We start from the raw sequence: 18536 nt of genomic DNA, 5'->3' as shown, positions 1-18536 counted from the left end.
ACTGGACCACCAGGGAAGTCCCTCCCTTTGCTTTCTTCAGTGAACTGTAATTGGCTTCACCTATCCCCCGTCCACGGGCATTTAAATTATGTTAATTGTCTGTTCTTGGAAATTACTCTGCAGCGGCTGACCTTGTCCTGAGGTCTTCTTGAACAGCATGGTTCTGTCTGTGGGACGGCTTTCTCTAAGCGGCACCAATGAGGCAAGGGCATGTGTGCCCTAGTCGTTTTCACAGCCGGAGCAGAATTGCTCTGTATGGAGCTTGTGCTGGTGTCCACTCTCTCAGCGCACAGCAAGCTCTGGCCTTTAAGTGTGCTGTGACCAGTACTATACCAGCCCCTCCCTCCGCCCTCTCCTTCGGGCCCTTCTGGATTTATCCTGCCTCTATCACATCCTCACCAGGAGCTTTCTGCAGTGGCTCTATTTGGCTTTTGAACCTCTCCCCTTTGGCTTGGGGTTTAAAGAATTTTCTCCTTTCCACCTGCTCTGGGTTGTGTCTAACGACAACCTCCTGGGAGTCAGGGAGAAAAGTGAGGGGTGGCTGATGGGAGACCAATGGGGGTCTCCACAGTCTCCTCCCCTTCCTCACCCTCCTCTCACAGCCGGCATCCCAGGGTTCCCTCCCCAGGCGGCCTGAGACTCTGTGTCTCACACCCAGGAGCCAGTGTGTTCTCACCTCCCTAGTGAGGCTGAGCCTGCGCAGGGCTGATGTAGCCCAGTCCTTCTCTTGGATCCACACACTCTATGGAGGCCCTATGGGTGTACACTTACATGTCAGGTCAAACAGAAAATGCTTTTTGTTCTACAATAGCTAGAAGCATCGCGCTGTGGGAGGAACATCTCAACTGGGAAAGCTCAGGCCTTTGTTCTTTATTGTTAGAAATCAAGGAAACTTGACATGTGGTAGTAATTCTGAGCAACTGTTACAAAATGAACACATGTTCAGATTTTATTTAACTAATCCATTAGTGAGAGAACCAGTAAGATGTTGCAACTGGTTCAAAAGAGAATGCAAAGAATTATAAATATGAAGGTCTCAGGAAAGCGGAAATAAATTTGCTTATTAGATATAAAATTGGCTGGGATACACTGAATCTGCTAGACATGACTTATTGGCATCACCCTCAGGATTCTAAGACTTACAAAGTTGTGAAATAGCTCAAAGACAAGGAAGATAACCAGGAGATGACCTGGGATAGCGCTGTGCCTGAGACAGGACTTCTAGTCATCTCTCTCTTTTTTATTCATTTTATATTTTAATTTTAAAATATTTTCATTTCAAAAATTATAGCTGCTGCTGCTGCTTGCTAAGTCACTTCAGTCGTGTCTGACTCTGTGTGACCCCATAGACGGCAGCCCACCAGGCTCCCCCGTCCCTGGGATTTTCCAGGCAAGAACACTGGAGTGGGTTGCCATTTCCTTCTCCAGTGCATGAAAGTGAAAAGTGAAAGTGAAGTCACTCAGTTGTGTCCTACCCTCAGCGATTCCATGGACTGCAGCCTACCAGGCTCCTCCATCCATGGGATTTTCCAGGCAGGAGTACTGGAGTGGGGTGCCATTGCCTTCTCTGAAAATTATAGCAAAATATGCATAACACAATATTTACTACTTTAACTATGTGTAAGTATTCCATTCAGTGGAATTAAGTGGTTCACATTTTTGTGCAGCCATCAGCCCCGTCTGTTTCCAAAATTCGTCTTCCCAGATGGAAGCTTGGTACCTGTTAAACACTTCCTCCCCATTACCCCTTACCCTGGTCGCTTGCAACCACAGCTCCACACTCTGTCTCTGTGATTCTGTCAACTGTTTAAGAATCTCCCAATTTTTTTTTACGAAGAGTAGAGGCAGTGAATCACATTCACCATCTCTGTGACCCTGGCCAAGTAATTAGTAGCCTCCTTGAACCTTGGTTTCTTGTCTGTAGCATCAGCCTAACCCCTGCCTCGGGGATTTGTTGTGCAGATCCATCAAGATAATCCATGCAGAGTGCTTGTACAGTGTAACAGGGATGTCAGACAAGCTCAGGGGATGGTAGTTATTTTGATCGTAATTACTGTTTCTTCACTGGGGTCCCCAGAGGCACAGGAGTTCTCATAGGTAGGTCAACAGTTCCCAGTATTGACCACATGTGTGATCACCTGGAGACCTTTAAAAAATACCGATGCCTGGTTTCTGATTGAATTGGAATGGGGTGTGGCTGGGTTTGTTTCAGAGCCCCAGGTAAACGAGTCGCTCACTGCTCCAGGCCTTCCTCCCCAGGCTCAGGAGGGGAGCCCCTCATGAGTGGTGGGGCAACGCTCTGTACTGAGCTGTGGGCGAGTCAGTGGTAGATGCCTGGGATCCACCACGCTCTTTGTGGAACTCCACAAAATAGTGGTATTCTCAATGCTGTACTATAGGCTAGAAACAAGTTTACCTGCCGGAGGTACAGTGTGTAGGGAGGCAAGTGCGTGCTGTGAATGGTATGGCTTGCCTGGGAGACACGCCTGGCAAGTGACTGGGTCAGGACCAGGAAAGTCTGGGTGAGTGTTAACTTCTGATGGTGCAGGTGTTAATTAGGCAGGCAGCCTGGGGACTCGTGTTTCTAGCAAAGGTACGGGGTGTTCCCCGGAGATACTCTTCGGAGGAAGGAGAGGACAAGGTAAGAATGGGTGTCGTGGGTCACACTGAAGTCCGTGCCTGGGCCTGAGAGGAGACGAACTGTAATTGAGAGGAGTAAGCCTCGAAACTCAGGGATAGATCTGCAGCACTGACTCAGGCGTCTCAGGAGAGGCAGTTGAGGCAGCTTTGGAAGGGAGCTCAGGGGGGCCCTGATTCTCTTGGCCGCTCTCTCAGCCTCTGGGGAAGTTTCGGGAGTGGTGTTGTTCTGCTGCCTTCTTGCTGTGTCTGCAGTGTGTTCAGCGCCGGTAAAGGTTGGGCCACTTTCCCAGCTCTGGGCCAGCTTGGTGGGTGCGGTGGCCCAGAGACCCACTCCACACTGGGGTGTTCATACAGCTGGTCATCTGCATCCCCCAGCCCTGGGTCTGTCTGCACTGAGAATGGAAGCCTCGAGCTGAACAGCAGACTGTTTTACAGTCTAGATTAATGTGCTGGTAATACTCCTAAAGCCATGTCTTTGATAGATGCTCATCACCTAGAAGAGAGATTGCAGTGTCATGGCACAGTCAGGTGTCAGCATTTGTAAATCCTCCCCGTATCTTTCCTGAACAAAATGCTTTGGAGGATCACTGGTTTTCAGACCAGGAATCAGCCTGTCATATGACTTCCGAAGTGTCATCACCTAATCCATGCTCTGGGGTTGTTGCAAAATGAGGAAGCCGGAGAGCAAAGGGGCTTTCGAAGCTGCTGAGTTGCCCACTTGGGCGTCTGCTCAGATGCCAGTGCAGACGGTCTGTTGGTGGATCCTCTATTAGAGTTCTTCTTTCTCTTCTTACTCTTTAAGCTGTAATGACTTCAGTTTCAGAAAATAGATGAAGCCAGTAACTTGTCTAGAGACTGAAAATTCCTGCTCAGCAGGCCTCTTGGTTTGTTTCCAGTGAAAGTTGGCTGTTGCATGTTTAAGTTGTTATAAACCAAGGATATAAACCAAGATGGGTGAGGAGGAGGCAACTGTGCCTGGTCTTCTTTCAGCTGGTGTTTCCAACAAATAGAGCAATGTATAAAGAATTATGCAGCATGAAGAAGTGAAATTTATTCCAAGTACACAAAGCTGATTCTACATCAGTCAACGTAATCCTACCATTTCAATAGGTGTCTTAGTCAGCTATAACATGATACGATAGACTGAGTGGCTTAAACACCAAAAATTTATTTTTCACAGTTCTTACAGCTGGAAAGTCCAAGATAAAGGTGCTGGCAGGTTTGGTTCCTCCTGAGGGTCCTCTTCCTGGCTTACCGACTTTTTTGCTGTGGAATATTATTCAACGTTTAAAAGGAATGGAATTCTGATACATGTTACGACATGAATGAACCTTGAAAATGTTATGTTAAGTGAAATAAGTGAAGTGAAAGGCAAATGAGAAAAGGAAAGATATACCTATCTAAATGCAGAGTTGCAGAGAATAGCAAGGAGACATAAGAAAGCCTTTTCAAGTGAACAATGCAAAGAAATAGAGGAAAATAATAGAATAGGAAAGACTAGAGATTTCCTCAAGAAAATTAGAGATACCAAGGGAACATTTCATGAAAAGATGGGCACAATAAAGGGCAGAAACAGTATGGACCTAACAGAAGCAGAATATATTAAGAAGAGGTGGCAAGAATACACAGAAGAATTATACAAAAAAGATCTTAATGACCTGGATAACCACGATGGTGTGATCACTTACCTAGAGCCTCACATCCTCGAGTGTGAAGTCAAGTGGGCCTTAGGAAGCATCACTATAAACAAAACTAGTGGAGGTGATGGAATTCCGGTTGAGCTGTTTCAAATTCTAAAAGATGATGTTGTTAAAGTGCTGCACTCAATATGCCAACAAATTTGGAAAACTCAGCTTTGGCCACAGGACTGGAAAAGGTCAGTTTTCATTCGAATCCCAAAGAAGGGCAGTGCCAAAGAATGTTCAAACTACCACACAATTGCACTCATTTCACATGCTTGCAGGGCTTCCCTTGTAGCTCAACTGGTAAAGAATCCACCTGTGATGCAGGAGATGCCAGTTCGATTCCTGGATTGGGAAGATCCTGTGGAGAAGGGATAGGCTAACCACTCCAATATTCTTGGCCTTCTATAGTGGCTCAGATGGTAAAGAATCTGCCTGCAATGCAGGAGACCTTGGTTTGATCCCTCGGGTGGGAAGATCCCCTAGAGGAGGGCATGGCAACCCACTGCAGTATTCTTGCCTGGAGAATCCCCATAGACAGAGGAGCCTGGCAGGCTACAGTTCATGGGGTCACAAAGAGTCAGACATTACTTAGCAACTAAGCACAGCACAGCACATGCTAGCAAAAGTAATGCTCAAAATCCCACAAGCCAGTCTTCAACAGTACGTGAACTGTGAACTTCCAGATGTACAATCTGAATTTAGAAAAGGCAGAGAAAACAGAAACCAAATGGCCAACATCCATTGGATCATAAAAAAAGAGAATTCCACAAAAAAACATCTGTTTCTGCTTCACTGACTATGCTAAAGCCTTTGGCTTTGTGGATTACAACAAACTGTGGAAAATTCTTCAAGAGATGGGAATACCAGACCACCTTATCTGCCTCCTGAGAAAACTATATGCAGGTCAAAAAGCAACAGTTAGAACTGGACATGGAACAACAGACTGGTTCAAAATTGGGAAAGGAGTATGTCAAGGCTATAAATTGTCACCTGGCTTATTTAACCTATATGCAGAGTACTTCATGGGAAATGCTGGGCTGGATGAAGCACAAGGTAGAATCAAGATTGCTGGGAGAAATAACAATAACCTTAGATATGCAGATGACACCACCCTCATGGCAGAAAGTGAAGAGGAACTAAAGAGCCTCTTGATGAATGTGAAAGAGGAGAGTGAAAAAGCTGGCTTAAAACTCAACATTCAAACAAAGATCATGGCATCTGGTCCCATCACTTCATGGCAGATAGATGAGGAAACAGTGGAAACAGTGACAGACTTTATTTTCTTGGGCTCCAAAATCACTGTGGATGGTGACTGCAGCCATGAAATTAAAAGACACTTGCTCTTTGGAAGAAAAGCAATGAGAAATCTAGACAGTATATTAAAAAGCAGAGACATTACTTTGCTGACAAAGGTCCATCTGGTCAAAGCTATTGTTTTTCCAGTAGTCATGTGCAGATGTGATAGGTGAATAAAAAGGCTGAATGCTGAAGAATTGATGCCTTATTACTGTGGTGTTGGAGAAGACTCTTGAGAATCCCTTGGATAGCAAGGAGATCAAACCAGTCAATCCTAAGGGAAATCAACCCTGAATATTTACTGGAAGAACTGATGCTGAAGCTCCAATACTTTGGCCACCTGATGCAAAGAGCTGACTCATTGGAAAAGACCCTGATGCTGGGAAAGATTGAAGGCAGGAGGAGAAGGGGACAACAGAAGATGAAATGGTTGAATGGCATCATCGACTCAATGGATGTAACTTGGAGCAAACTTTGGGAGATAGTGAAGGACAGGGAAGCCTGGCGTGATGCAGTCCAAAGGGGTTGCAAAGAGGCAGACACAATTGATCGACTGAAGAAGAACAAAATGAAATAAGAGAGACACAAAAGGACAAATATTGTATAACTCCACTTATATAAGGCGCCTTGAATAGTTGATTTTGTAGAGTTGAGAAGTAGGGTAGAGAGGGAATTCCCTGTTGTCCAGTTGTTAGGACTCTGTGCTTTCACTGCCAAGGGCCCGAGTTTTGGGGGAACTAAAATCCCACAAGTTCGCTGTTCGGCCGAAAAAAGAAAAGAGAAAAGTAGGATAGAGGTTAGTGAAAGGGGAGTTATTGTTTAATGCATACAGAGTTTCTGTTTGGGATAATTAAAAGTTACAGAATTGAATAATGGTGATAGTTGTACAACATTGTAAGTATATGTAATGCTGCTGAATTAAAAACTAAAAAACTGGTTTGAATAGTAAATTTTATTATGTATATTTTACCATAATAATTTTTAGAAAATTCACTCAAGAAGCAGCAGAAAACATAAATAGTTGAATTATCATAGAAAAGATTAAAAATGTGATTAAACCTTTGACAAGTACTAGGGTCAAATGATTTCACAGCCTTGTTCTATATTTTAACAACAGCAATAACAAAAACAGTTCCAATGTTATTTAAAGTATTGTAAAGCATAGCTCAAAATGGAAAGCTGGGTTTTTATGTTATGAAACCAGTGCAACCTTAATACCAAAGCCAGGTAAATATAAATGAGAGTGAAAGAAATAATACAAGAACAATTGAGCAATCTCAATTATGAATTAGAAGCAAAAATTCTTAATAGTCCTACTTAATAGAATATAGCACATATCAGAATAGCACAGTGTGACCAAGTGGAGTTTGATCCAGGAATGCAAGGATGGTTCCTTAATTCATTACACTAATATATTAAAAGGAAAACAAACAAACATATAATCATATTATATATTAATATGATTAACATATATTAACAATTGCTGAAAAGCCGATGATGCCAATAAAAATGAGGAAATAAGAGAGAACAGTTCCTATCTCCAGCCTTAGTTCTTCAGGCACTGGACTGCCATGCTTTCCTCTGTCGGCCTGTCAGCCCACTGAAAATGTAGTCTAAGTAGCTGCCGGTGAGGAGCATGGAGGCCATTAACTGATCCCTTCTGACTTGGGAAACTGATGTACTATAGGAATCAATGGGATTCTTAACAGCCAATTAAGTCGCTTGAATTATTTTGGTCCTTCTTCTGGTGGACCTTTCTAGAAACAAGCCCAAGCCTGGCAGTTTGTGCATCACCTCAAAAAGAATAATCTTCTTAGTTAAGCCATTTTATTGGAGTAATTGATTCCTGATCATATGCATTTTTAATCATCTGTTCCAATTATTTATGATTATTAGTCCCTCCCCAAAGTAAGACTTAGAGAAGCATTATGAAGCTTTTTGGCATAGGAAACTGACGGTTTTAAAAAAGAAGACTGTAGTGACTGCCCTGGTGGCCCAGTGGCTACGACTCCACATTGCCAGTGCAGGGTTCCCTGTTTCGATCCTGCATGCCACAAGTAAAAACTCCGTGTGCTGCAACTGAGACCCAGTGCAACCAGATGAATAATTATTTTTAAAACTAATGAAAAAAGGAAGGCCTGTTCTTTCAGAGGACAGTTATCCCTGCCCATGTGCGATTGGACTGTTGATCCCCGGGGCAGGAATCTTACTTCTGTCCCCTGCTATATTTTGTCTTATTAAAATTAGCCTGTCCTTTAAATTTGCCGTTATGTTGGATCCTGATTTTTCTCATCCAAGGACTTTATTCCCTTGCTGCATCTTGTCACCTACAGTCTGATTAAAATGCGATGTGTCACTCATCCAAGTAGACAGGTAGATGAAACACGTTTCCAAAATGGAAAGTTCCGAAGGCTTTTTAAACTGTATGTTTTTTAATGAAAAGATTTATTCTTTTTTTTTGTCCATGGCACTTTTTTTGGGTCTGTTTTCTCCCAGAATGTCTTTATAACTTTGTTTTTATTGAATCATAAGCCTGAGAAGGACTTTGAAGTTTTGGACCCAAATCTACATCACTCCAAACAGTTGGAGCTCTGGAAATGCTGTTTATGATAAGGGGACCCTGGGGCCACCTAAGAAAGTTGGTGGGGAATCTTCTATAATTTAAAACCTAAGTGAGGGACTTCCCTGGCAGTCCAGTGGTTAAGGCTATGTGCTTCCAATGAAGGGGCTCAGGTTCAATCCCTGGTCAGAGAACTAACATCCCACATGCTGTGCTGTGCAACCGGGGGTGGGGGGAGGACAGAAAAAGCCCAAACAGTTAAACAATCCAATTAAAAAAAAAAAATAACCTAAATGGCTGGGCCAAATGGCCAGGATTCTAGCTATTATTTGTTCTGCCACAAGTAACATTTTAGCTCTTGAAAATCACTGACCGTCCACAAGCCTTACTGCTGCTGCTGCTGCTGCTGCTGCTAAGTCGCTTCAGTTGTGTCGGACTCTGTGCAACCCCATAGATGGCAGCTCACCAGGCTCCGCCCACCCTGGGATTCTCCAGGCAAGAACACTGGAGTGGGTTGCCAGTTCCTTCTCCAATGCATGAAAGTGAAAAGTCAAAGTGAAGTCGCTCAGTCGTGTCTGACTCTTAGTGACCTCATGGACTGCAGCCTACAAGGCTCCTCCGTCCACGGGATTTTCCAGGCAAGAGTACTGGAGTGGGTTGCCATTGCCTTCTCCAACAAGCCTTATTACCTTCATCCAAATTAAACTCTCAGAGACTCTTTTCAATCTGAATATTATATTGTTTCTAAAATATGTGCCACTCTTACTTCACCAGCGTTACCACTTTCTTGCATCCCATCTCTGTCTTTCCTATTTTCTATTCCTTCCTTAAAGCTTCAGGTAATACAGACAGACTTTATTTGCCTCAAAAAAGACTGCATGACTCTGACCTATTATATTTCTCATGATCTAAAGAAAGGAAGTATTGTCACTTTGACATTATTACACTGATTTAGGTTATACCTAAATGCTTCTTGTCAAACTGTTTCCCCCCATGTGGGTCATGTCTCTGCAACGGCCCTGCTTATAACAATCCCCGGTTAAGAATGTTCAGTTGTTTTATTTCTTTGAGCTCATGAGCCTCAATTACTTTAGCTTCCCTTTGCCCCATGGGTCTGTTGTGATCTTGAGCAAAAGTGTATCATTCAGCAAAGTATTCTGAGAATGGCTAAGCTCCTTCTCACTTCTTGGGTCCACCCTCTTAGACCAGGTGGCCGCCTTGAGGAGTCGGGGCTCAGCATCTATGGGGCAAGCATCCATGGAGCAGGTGTTCGCGGGACAAGTGTTGTTTGTGTGAAAGACCGGCCCTTTAGTAAGGAGGATCAAAGATACCTAAGCAGGAGAGAGGAGCTGTGAACCAACCTCCAGGTCTTGGCTGGAGTAATGAGTGACCAGGGTTGTGACCCAGCACTCCCAGGCACCATGGAGTCTGTGTGAAGAGAGAGTCTTTTTTTTCCCCTGCAATTTAATTTTATTTATTTTTTAAACTGGAATATAATGGCTTTACAATGTTGTATTAGTTAAAGCTTTCCAGGTAGCTGCCAAGGCAGGAGACATAAGAGATGCGGGTTTGATCGCTGGGTGTGGAAGGTCCCCTGAAGAGTGCATGGCAATCCACTCTAGTATTCTTGCCTGGAGAATCCCATGAACAGAGGAACCATGGGGTCGAAAAAAGTCAGATGCGACTGAAGCTGCTTAGCGTGCACATTGTGTTAGTTTCTGCTGTACAATGAAGTGAGCCAGCCATATGTATACATACATCCCCTCTCTCTTGGACCTCCCTCCCACCCCACCCCCCGCCTCGAGGTCATCACAAAGCACCAAGCTGAGCTCCCTGTGCTCTCTAGCAGCTTCCCACTAGCTGTGTAAAATAGCTCTCCCACCTCTAGCTGGGAGTTAGGCTCTTCCAAATGAGCAGGAGAGACTTTTCGTTCAGAGCGCTCTTTATGATACCTGTGAGTATAATTTATGGGTCACCTGCTGGATCGCGAGTCACTCTGATGTTCCTGTGCAGCAATTCTGCTAGAAATCGGGACCCACAGGGCTCAACCTGCCAGAAGAAAGCAGCACCCAGACCCGCGTTGTTGACAGTGAGGCCACTTTTTCTGTGGTTGTTGCCTGGCAACGGCTCTAGGCCCTTTGCTGTTCACTTTCCTGAAAGCAAGTGGCTCCAAGCCTCTGCCCTTCCCTGGTCGGATCAGGGAGATGTGCTGCCTTGCAGGGTCCTGCAGCCCCTACCCCACTGGTCTCATGGCCGGTCCTGACCCCAGGGCAGGTTGGAGAACCTGCACAGCTAAAGCCTTCAAGGAGGGATTTGTAATCTCCGAGTGCACGTTTGCTACATGGAACTTCAAAAACACCCACGCTGAGACCCCACCCTAGCTTGATGGAATCTGGGGGTAAAAATTTGAGATTTTAAAAATCTTCTCAGGTGAATCTATGGTGCAACAGTGTTGAAAACCCATCATTTATGTTATAGCTCGAAATATGTGGTCCTAATGCTAGCAGCATCTGCTTCTCCTGGGAGCTTGTTGTTGTTTGTTGTTCAGTTACTGAGTTGTGTCCAACTCTTTGTGACCCCATGGACTGCTTCCCTGTCCTTCACTATCTCCCGGAGTTTGCTCAAACTCATGCCCATTGATTTGGTGATGCCATCCAACCATCTCATCCTCTGTCACCCACTTCTCCTCCTGCCCTCAATCTTTCCCGGCATCAGGGTCTTTTTCCAGTGAGTCGGCTCTTTGCATCAGGTAGCCAAAGTATTGGAGCTTCAGCTTCAGCATCAGTCCTTCCAGTGAATATTCAGGGTTGATTTCCTTTTGGATTGATGGGTTTGACGTCCTTGCTGTCTCAAGAGTCTTCTCCAGCACCACAGTTCAAAAGCCTCAGTTCTTTGGTGTTCAACCTTCTTTTGGTGGCTCATACGGTAAGGAATCAGCCTGCAATGCAGGACACCCACGTTCTATCCCTGGGTCAGGAAGATCCCCTGGAGAAGGGAATGGCAACCCACTCCAGTATTCTTGCCTGGAGAATCCCATGAATAGAGGAGACTGGCGGGCTACCGTCCATGGGGTCGCAAAAGAGTCAGATACGACCGAGCGACTAACACTTTGACTTTTTCACTTTCAGCCTTCTTTATGGTCCAGTTCTAACATCCATACGTGACTACTAGGAAAACTATAGCTTTGACTAGACGGACCTTTGTCAGCAAAGTCATGTCTGCTTTTTAATATGCTGTCTAGGCTGGCCATAGCTTTCCTTCCAAGGAGCAAGTGTCTTTTAATTTCATGGCTGCAGTTACCATCTGCAGTGATTTTGAAACCCAAGAAAATAAAATCTGCCACTGTTGCCACTTTTTCCCCATCTATTTGCCATGAAGTGATGGGACCGGATGCCATGGTCTTCTTTTTTTGAATGTTGAGTTTTAAGCTAGCTTTTTCACTCTCCTCTTTCACCCTCATCAAGAGGGCCTTTAGTTACAGGAGCTTGTTAAAAATACAAATTGTCAGTCTCCACCCCAGACCTACAAAATCAGAAACCCTTTAATGGGGCCCAGATAGCTGTCTTTAACAAGCCTCTGCTGTCCTATGAAGTTTGAAGACCACTGGTTTAAGGCATAATATTAATGCACAAGCAAGCTAGTTTCATGTGACTTGTGAATGTAACCACAAAAGCACCAATAGAAAAGATGCAGTGGAAAAGTAAGGATAAAAGTGACAAATCATTGTATGGGGTGGGAGAATCGTGGATGATTTGCTTTTGTTTTCCAGATTTTTAGTGAAGTCATTATCTATTTTTATTTTATTTTTTCTTCATTGTGGCACACAGGCTTTCTCTCGTTGTGTGAGCAGGGGCTACTCTCGAGTTGCAGTGCCAGGCTTCTCATTGTGGTGCAGTTCTGCCCATGGGGAGATCACGGCCTAGTTGGAAGTTCAGTCAGAACAGGATTGGTGGTTTCCTGGGGGAGCTGAAGTGCTGTGGGCGTGGAGAAGGCAGCTGGGGCCATTTCTTCTTGGGGAACAGGAGAAGGGTGTTCCCAGTAAAGAAGGTCCTTCCAGAGAGACATGGAGACTGGAGACCTTTGACTGTTTTTCAAAAATGGCCATGGATGAGATCTAGCTGGTGGGAAGCTCAACCCTCCAGCGAGGGCCCACTTGGTTACGTAGGACACCTGAGATCCAGCTCTTTACCCATGTCTATGCCATTCACAAGATCTCACCAAGGCAAAGGTGAGGAGGGGCGGCAGTTGGCTGTCTTTGGGGGTGAGGGCTGAGACAGAGGGAAGGAAACCTGTGATAGATTCTGGGTGTTGCCTCGCTTATCCTATCTCAGTGGTTAGTGGAGACTGTTCCCATTTCAGATGAGTAAACGGGCTTAGGAGAGTGGCCAACACAAAATCAACCAGGTGTTACTAGTCAGAGTTGGGATTTGAACCATGCTCGTTGAGCTCCAGCACCTCTGGCCTTTCCTTTTTTTGGAGAGGGCACTCTGCTGACCTTGGATGAGGAAGGTGCCTCTAGTCCAGGGCCATTCTGTTAACACCTTATAGTTTCTAAAGCACCCTCCAGACGTGATCTAGTTTTAAACCGCATCCATGTTTCCTTCTCTGGCCTTCTGATTATTCGTGTTCACTTGGACAATCCCTTTTGCCTCCTTGGGCTTCAGCGTCCACGCAGTAATCCCTGGTTGCTGACAAGGATGTTCCTCAGGGCTCCCCTGACCTGACTCCCATTGACCCCTCAGCCTGTGGCCTCCTTCCCAGCCTCTCTCAGGGCAGCTCCTCTGGTCATGGTCTGCACTTTCCAGATGCTCAGAAACACTGTATCCTGCCATTTTGTCAGTCTTCCTCACCGCACACATCTTTCTCCTTATAATTGCGATGGGCTTCCCTTTGCTCAGAATGCCCCAGAAACTTTGTGAAGGTCTCTGATCGGATGTCCTGGACAAGGACACGTGGTAGGAGGAGCCTGGGGCCAGGCCAGGGAGGGGAACCAGGCTATTTGGCTTCATCTGATCAGCTGTGGACAGTTCGTCGGAGGAATCAAGGTTAACCAGCCCGCATAGAACATAATCGCCAGCTGAGGAAGGTCACGCCTTCATCTTATCTCCAATGCTGCCTTTTTATGAAGGCTTTTTATAGCCTGTTTTCTTGGGAGAAACTTTTTTCTTAATTAAGAATTCTAATTTTAACGTGAGCTCTGACCTCTTTCTTTCCAGAATCATTCTAATGCTTTGATTGCATTTCACAGGTTGAAATTAAAATCCTTTATTGTCTACTATCTCTGTTTTCCTGCAAGGCTAGTTACCCTTGGCAAACTGGCCCTTGTCGAGAACACAAATGTGTTTATCCTGCTAGAATATCAATAAAGGGCTTTGGGACGCTCTGTTGAGATGCAAAAAAGGACTCAGGCCATATGAAACCCTTATTCCTCCAGGAGTGTTTCTGTATAGGTGGGGTCTGTGGTTAAATGCTGTTTGGAAACATTTCTTCACAGTGAACCTGAGGGAGAAAGCAAAGGGAGCATAATGTCTCTTTTAGAAGTTGGAGAATTTGGAGCTTGGCAAGGTCAGTTTTTGAGATAGGAATTGATTTACTCTGAAGAGTGCTGTTCTGGGTGTGAGCCTCCGTGTCATAGCTCAGGAGCCCCTGGCAGGGGACAGTCATCTCTATGACCCACCAGCAGGGCTGAGAAGCCACCCACTCAGGTGCACAGGAGCACACGTGTTCTGTCACCCACTGGAAACAGCCTGGAACTCACCAGTGACAGAATGAGTAATGTGACAATATTTTTTAAAATAAAAAATAGAATGTCAGATCCCCAAAATTGCTAAATGACATTGTTTAGTTTAATACCATTTATGTAAGGTTTGAAGACAAGCAAAACAATTTTTATCTATTGTGCACGGTTACAAACATATAGTAATGTATAGTAACACGCAAAGGAACGATAAATTCCAAATTGATTGGTTACCTAGGGGGTGAGGGGAAATGAGATATGGGAGGGATTCACAAGGAACAGCTATGGTTTCTTTAGTTTTTTCTTAAAGTGCTTGGTGAAAGTGAAGGTGTTAGTCGCTCAGTTGCATCTGACTCTTTGCTACCCCATGGACTGCAGCCCACCAGGCTCCTCTGTCCATAGAATTTCCCAGGCAAGAATACGGAAGTGGGTTGCCATTTCCTTTTCCAAGGGATCTTCCCAACCCAGGGATTGAACCTGGGTCCGGTTTCTTTAGTTTTCTCTTAAAGTTAATGGTGGCTATGTGCATTTTCAAATATTATTCATATTTTTGAATGGTTGAAGTACTTTGTAATTTAAAATTTTTTAAATTTGTTTTACAAAGGAGAGAATCTGTTTTAATGGTTTGTCTAGCAGTTTCAATTTTGAGGAATTACTAGCCAGACATCTCTGGGGCTAAGTAGCTTGACACTTTGATGCTCTTCCGTCTCTTACCCCATCAGATACACTGTGGCCACGTCACCAACCCTGACTGTCACACCAGTGGGGAAATCAGAGAAGACGTGAAAGCCCTCACCTTTCTACTTGCCTGTTGGATGAATAGGAGTAGAAATTATGCACTAAAGGAAATCTTCACATTTTGAACATATCTTGTTCATAACTCATAATGCCAATAGCCAAGGTTACCTGAGACAAACATGAATTCTGAGTAAATCTAAGCATCGCTTGCCAAAAGGCGGGGGAGGAACACCTCTGTGCAAACCTTGCTCTTGTGACGCCTCGTTCTGAAATCAATGTTTGCTCTGCATTAACAGCATGGCCGGACGCCCCTGCATCTTGCTGCCAATAAGGGCCATCTTTCTGTGGTCCAGATCTTGCTGAAGGCTGGCTGTGACCTCGATGTCCAGGATGATGTGAGTAGAAGCCATCATTCTGTTGGGGGATGGCTGTCAACCGGGCTTGTCTGCATAGAATCCCACAACGTGTAACTAGCTGTGAGGTGGGGGAGGGACAGTAGTTGTTGCTCTCCAGCACTTTTTAGCTCCACCTTGGTGGGAAGAACTTCCTCTTGAAGCCCTACTCTGGGACCCATTCTCAGTAGCAAGTGTGGTTTGGTTTTCCCATCATAGTTCCTATCGAGTATTATTATTTCCTATCTATTATTATTCAAGTGCAGGGCCTTGAAGGGTGTTTTGCCTGTTTCCTTGTCTCAGTATGAAGGAGCACACTACACACGTACACACGCACACACGCATGCACGCACGCACAGATTTGGGCAAGTCTTGCTGGAAATTGTCATTGATCAAACTTACCACTGGAGAAAAAGATGAAGCTTAAAAACTTAAATTTTTGTCTTTTCTTGCCTTGATTTCTCTTAGTATACATTTAGTTTAAAAGGACCTATTTAAAGAAAAAAACAGAACATTGATCTTGTGTAATCTGAGAAAAACGACGCCTCCAGAAAGATTCACTCTGGTGCTCTGCCATGATTGAGAGTCATTCTCTGAGTTTCTTCAGTCCGACTACCTAGAAAGAGATTCTGCTTGGCTCTTTTGGGTTCAGAAATCCATTCCTGAGTAAATCAGCAGTGGCTGGCATGGAGTCATGTAGTGTAGGGGAGCCCTGTTGGGTTTTGGGGCAGGCTAGATTCTCTAAGAAGGGGATGTGGGAAAGATTATGTAAATTGCTCTCCAGTGGGCTATTAGGAAAATGTCCTAATGAGAATCTGATTGGAAACTCTTTTTGAAAAGTTTCTAACTCTGACTGTGATTTGTACAGTAGAACTCGAAGAGGTAAGAATTTTATGAGGAACATAGACTCTCGGAGACTTTGTACCCATAAACTCCTTTCAGATTCACCTTTAATCACTGTGCTTACCGAATGTTATCAAAGTTCAGACCCTCTGTTGGGCTAGAGTGTGGGTCACCAAAGTGTAATGTCTGAAAACTTGGCAAACACACAAATTGAGAAGGACAGCATTCACAAAGCAATAACTAAATGTGTCATATCCATGGGCAGGAGGCTGTCAGTGTCATTCAGAAATTTCTGGTTATATTTGGAACCTGTTGAGTCATCAAGGATGTTATTTTCAAAAGATGCTGATCTAGCTTTAAGCTGTTGATTTCTACCCCAGGTCACAATACACTTTTTTCTTTCCCAGCACTGTAGCCATCATAACATACCTGATTATATCTTAGCCTTACATGATAGGAGCAAAAATACAGGGAGAGGGAAGAGATTCTGACCACAGGAAAGGCAGGGCATTGAATTGTTGGTGCAAATATATTGGGCAGCATCTGTTCTTCTCTGCATAATTAAAGCCCTTGCTGCCTTGGTGGCAAGGCTGCAGTAATACCAGGGTGCTAACCCATCACGACCCAGCACTCCTGTCTCAGGTCCTGAGCTCCAGGTATCATGTGTTCTCCTGCAGCAAGAGCCATGCAGACTTTCCAGAACTGCTGCTGTTTATATCAGGCAAGATAGGAAGTAAACTAGTCAGAAGCTCTTACAGGGTAGCCAAAGGGGTACGTACATGTCAGCAGAAGGAAAGCCAGCTCTACTGTTAGAGGGGTACTCTTTATTTATTGAAGTTAGTAATATATTTTGCATCTTTCCCTTGCCATAGACAATGCATATATTGTTTCCCTCAGTTTAAAACAAAAGTGCACACACAACAACGAAACAGTGTAAAACAGCTGGATGTGGAGGTTTCTTGACTCTCACCAGCTCTGAAGTAATGCATTTGTCAGAATATGGTTCATGTGTGTCTTCTATATATTTACTCTGCTTGTTGATCAGCCTTGAAACCCATGCAGGAATTCGAGGAAGAAAACTCCTTACGGATGGTCTTTAAAGAAGCTGGGAATGGGAATCCCCTGGTGGTCCAGTGGTGAGGACTCAGGGCTTTCACTGCCATGGCCCAGGTTCAGTCTCTGATCAGGGAACTAAGATCCTGCAAGCCGTGAGGCATGAGCGAAAAATAATAAAGAAAATAAAGAAGCTGGGAGATTAAGTATTGGGGAAAAAAATTTCAGAAGTTACCTGTCTTGGGTGATGGGTAACAATAGAGAATGTTAATGTTTTGAAGAATTTACTCCTAACTTTATGTTCTACAGATACTGTGCTTTGTATCATGGTAAAGACTGAGAATTAGTTGAAGAATGACCTCCAGTGCCCTGGAGTGGGATTATTATGAATTTGAACCTGTGGAAACTAGTTCTTTAGAATATGGAACTCCAGGAGCAAATTCCCTCTTGCTTCCTGCCAACCCTGTCAACGCTCATTGGAGCACTAACGCCATCTCTGATTGGTCGATGAGCAATCACACAGCCCCCACCTCAGAAATAGTCCAGGACCCCGTGGCCACGGGAAAAGGCACGAAGGAAGAGAAAAATAAGAAAAACCAGAGAAGACAGGCTAGGAAGAACCCCAGAAGATCAGAGAGAGAAAAAGAGGTCAGCAGTTGTTTCATGCACCTACCCTGTCTTGAGCTTCCTTGCAGTATGGCTGCCTGTGCCACCTGGGAGGGATTACTCCTGAAGAGGGGCAGGGGCTGCCCCTGCATGAAGGGGGTTTCTTCTGTGAGCTTGGCTTTGGAATCTGCCAACACTGGGCTCACTTTTTTTCACCATGTAGGAGAGGACCAAGTTTTAGACCTCAGTGGTTGCAAACCTTTTAAAATCTCTACGTAAGACACACTAATGTCCTAGAAAAACGGAGAGCTGGCAGTTCATGCACTTTGCAGACAAGTCCCTTTGCAGTCACTCTGGAACATGATGTGCATGTTCCAAATCAAAGTGCCAAACTACAAGTTTGCTGGGTTTTTAAGTTCCAGCTTCAGCGTTTTTCTTCTGCTTCTTTGTAGTTAATCATTCAACAAATACTTCTCAGGTGCTATACTTGCCAAGGCACTGGGCTAAAGTACTTAGCTTGATGATGCCATCAACAGGCAGCCCCATCCCCCAGAAGCACCTAATTGTTTTAAAGACCTGTTTAAGGTTAATTGACTTGACAGGTTATAAACAGCATGGGGCAAGTGCAAAAAGCCTTGACAATTTGAATTCTGCCTCAACTGTGGGTACATTTGTGCTGTCTCCTCAGTCGTGTCCAACTCTTAGCGACCCTATGGACTGTAGCCCACCAGGCTCCTCTGTCCATGGGATTCGCCAAGCAAGAATACTGGAGTGGGTTGCCATTCCCTTCAGGGGTCCTTCCCAACCCAGGCATCGAACCTGCATTTCTTATATCTCCTGCATTGGCAGATGGGTTCTTTACCACTCTTGCCACCTGGGAGGCCCCTGTCCCAACTGTGCTGCCCTGAATCAGCTGGTTATTCTAAGCTAGGCACTGAACTGCACTGGACCTTGGCTTTTTAATCAATAAAATGAGAGAATTAGAT

At 44.6% G+C, this 18536-nt stretch overlaps 1 protein-coding gene across 16 annotated transcripts in view; it reads left to right on the top strand.

The window, feature by feature from the left end:
- The window catches only part of ANKRD6 (ankyrin repeat domain 6), a 182689-nt gene that overhangs the window by 130102 nt on the left and 34051 nt on the right, over positions 1-18536 (top strand). For 9 of the 16 annotated variants that reach the window (XM_086317741.1, XM_086317736.1, XM_086317737.1 and 6 more), the window contains exon 3: positions 14953-15051. In XM_086317741.1, the coding sequence (XP_086173867.1) occupies positions 14953-15051 (99 nt within the window). Of the gene's footprint in view, positions 1-14952; positions 15052-17253; positions 17593-18536 lie in introns of all 16 variants that reach the window. The other 7 variants (XM_086317739.1, XM_086317734.1, XM_086317735.1 and 4 more) reach the window with 1 other exon arrangement.

This window comes from Bos grunniens, chromosome 9 (assembly GCF_055505025.1).
Source record: "Bos grunniens cultivar Pamir isolate PY7600 chromosome 9, Bosgru_T2T1.0, whole genome shotgun sequence".
Taxonomy (NCBI): domain Eukaryota; kingdom Metazoa; phylum Chordata; class Mammalia; order Artiodactyla; family Bovidae; genus Bos; species Bos grunniens.
The sequence above is the reverse complement of the archived record's forward strand: the minus strand, read 5'-3'. Positions and strand labels throughout refer to the sequence as shown.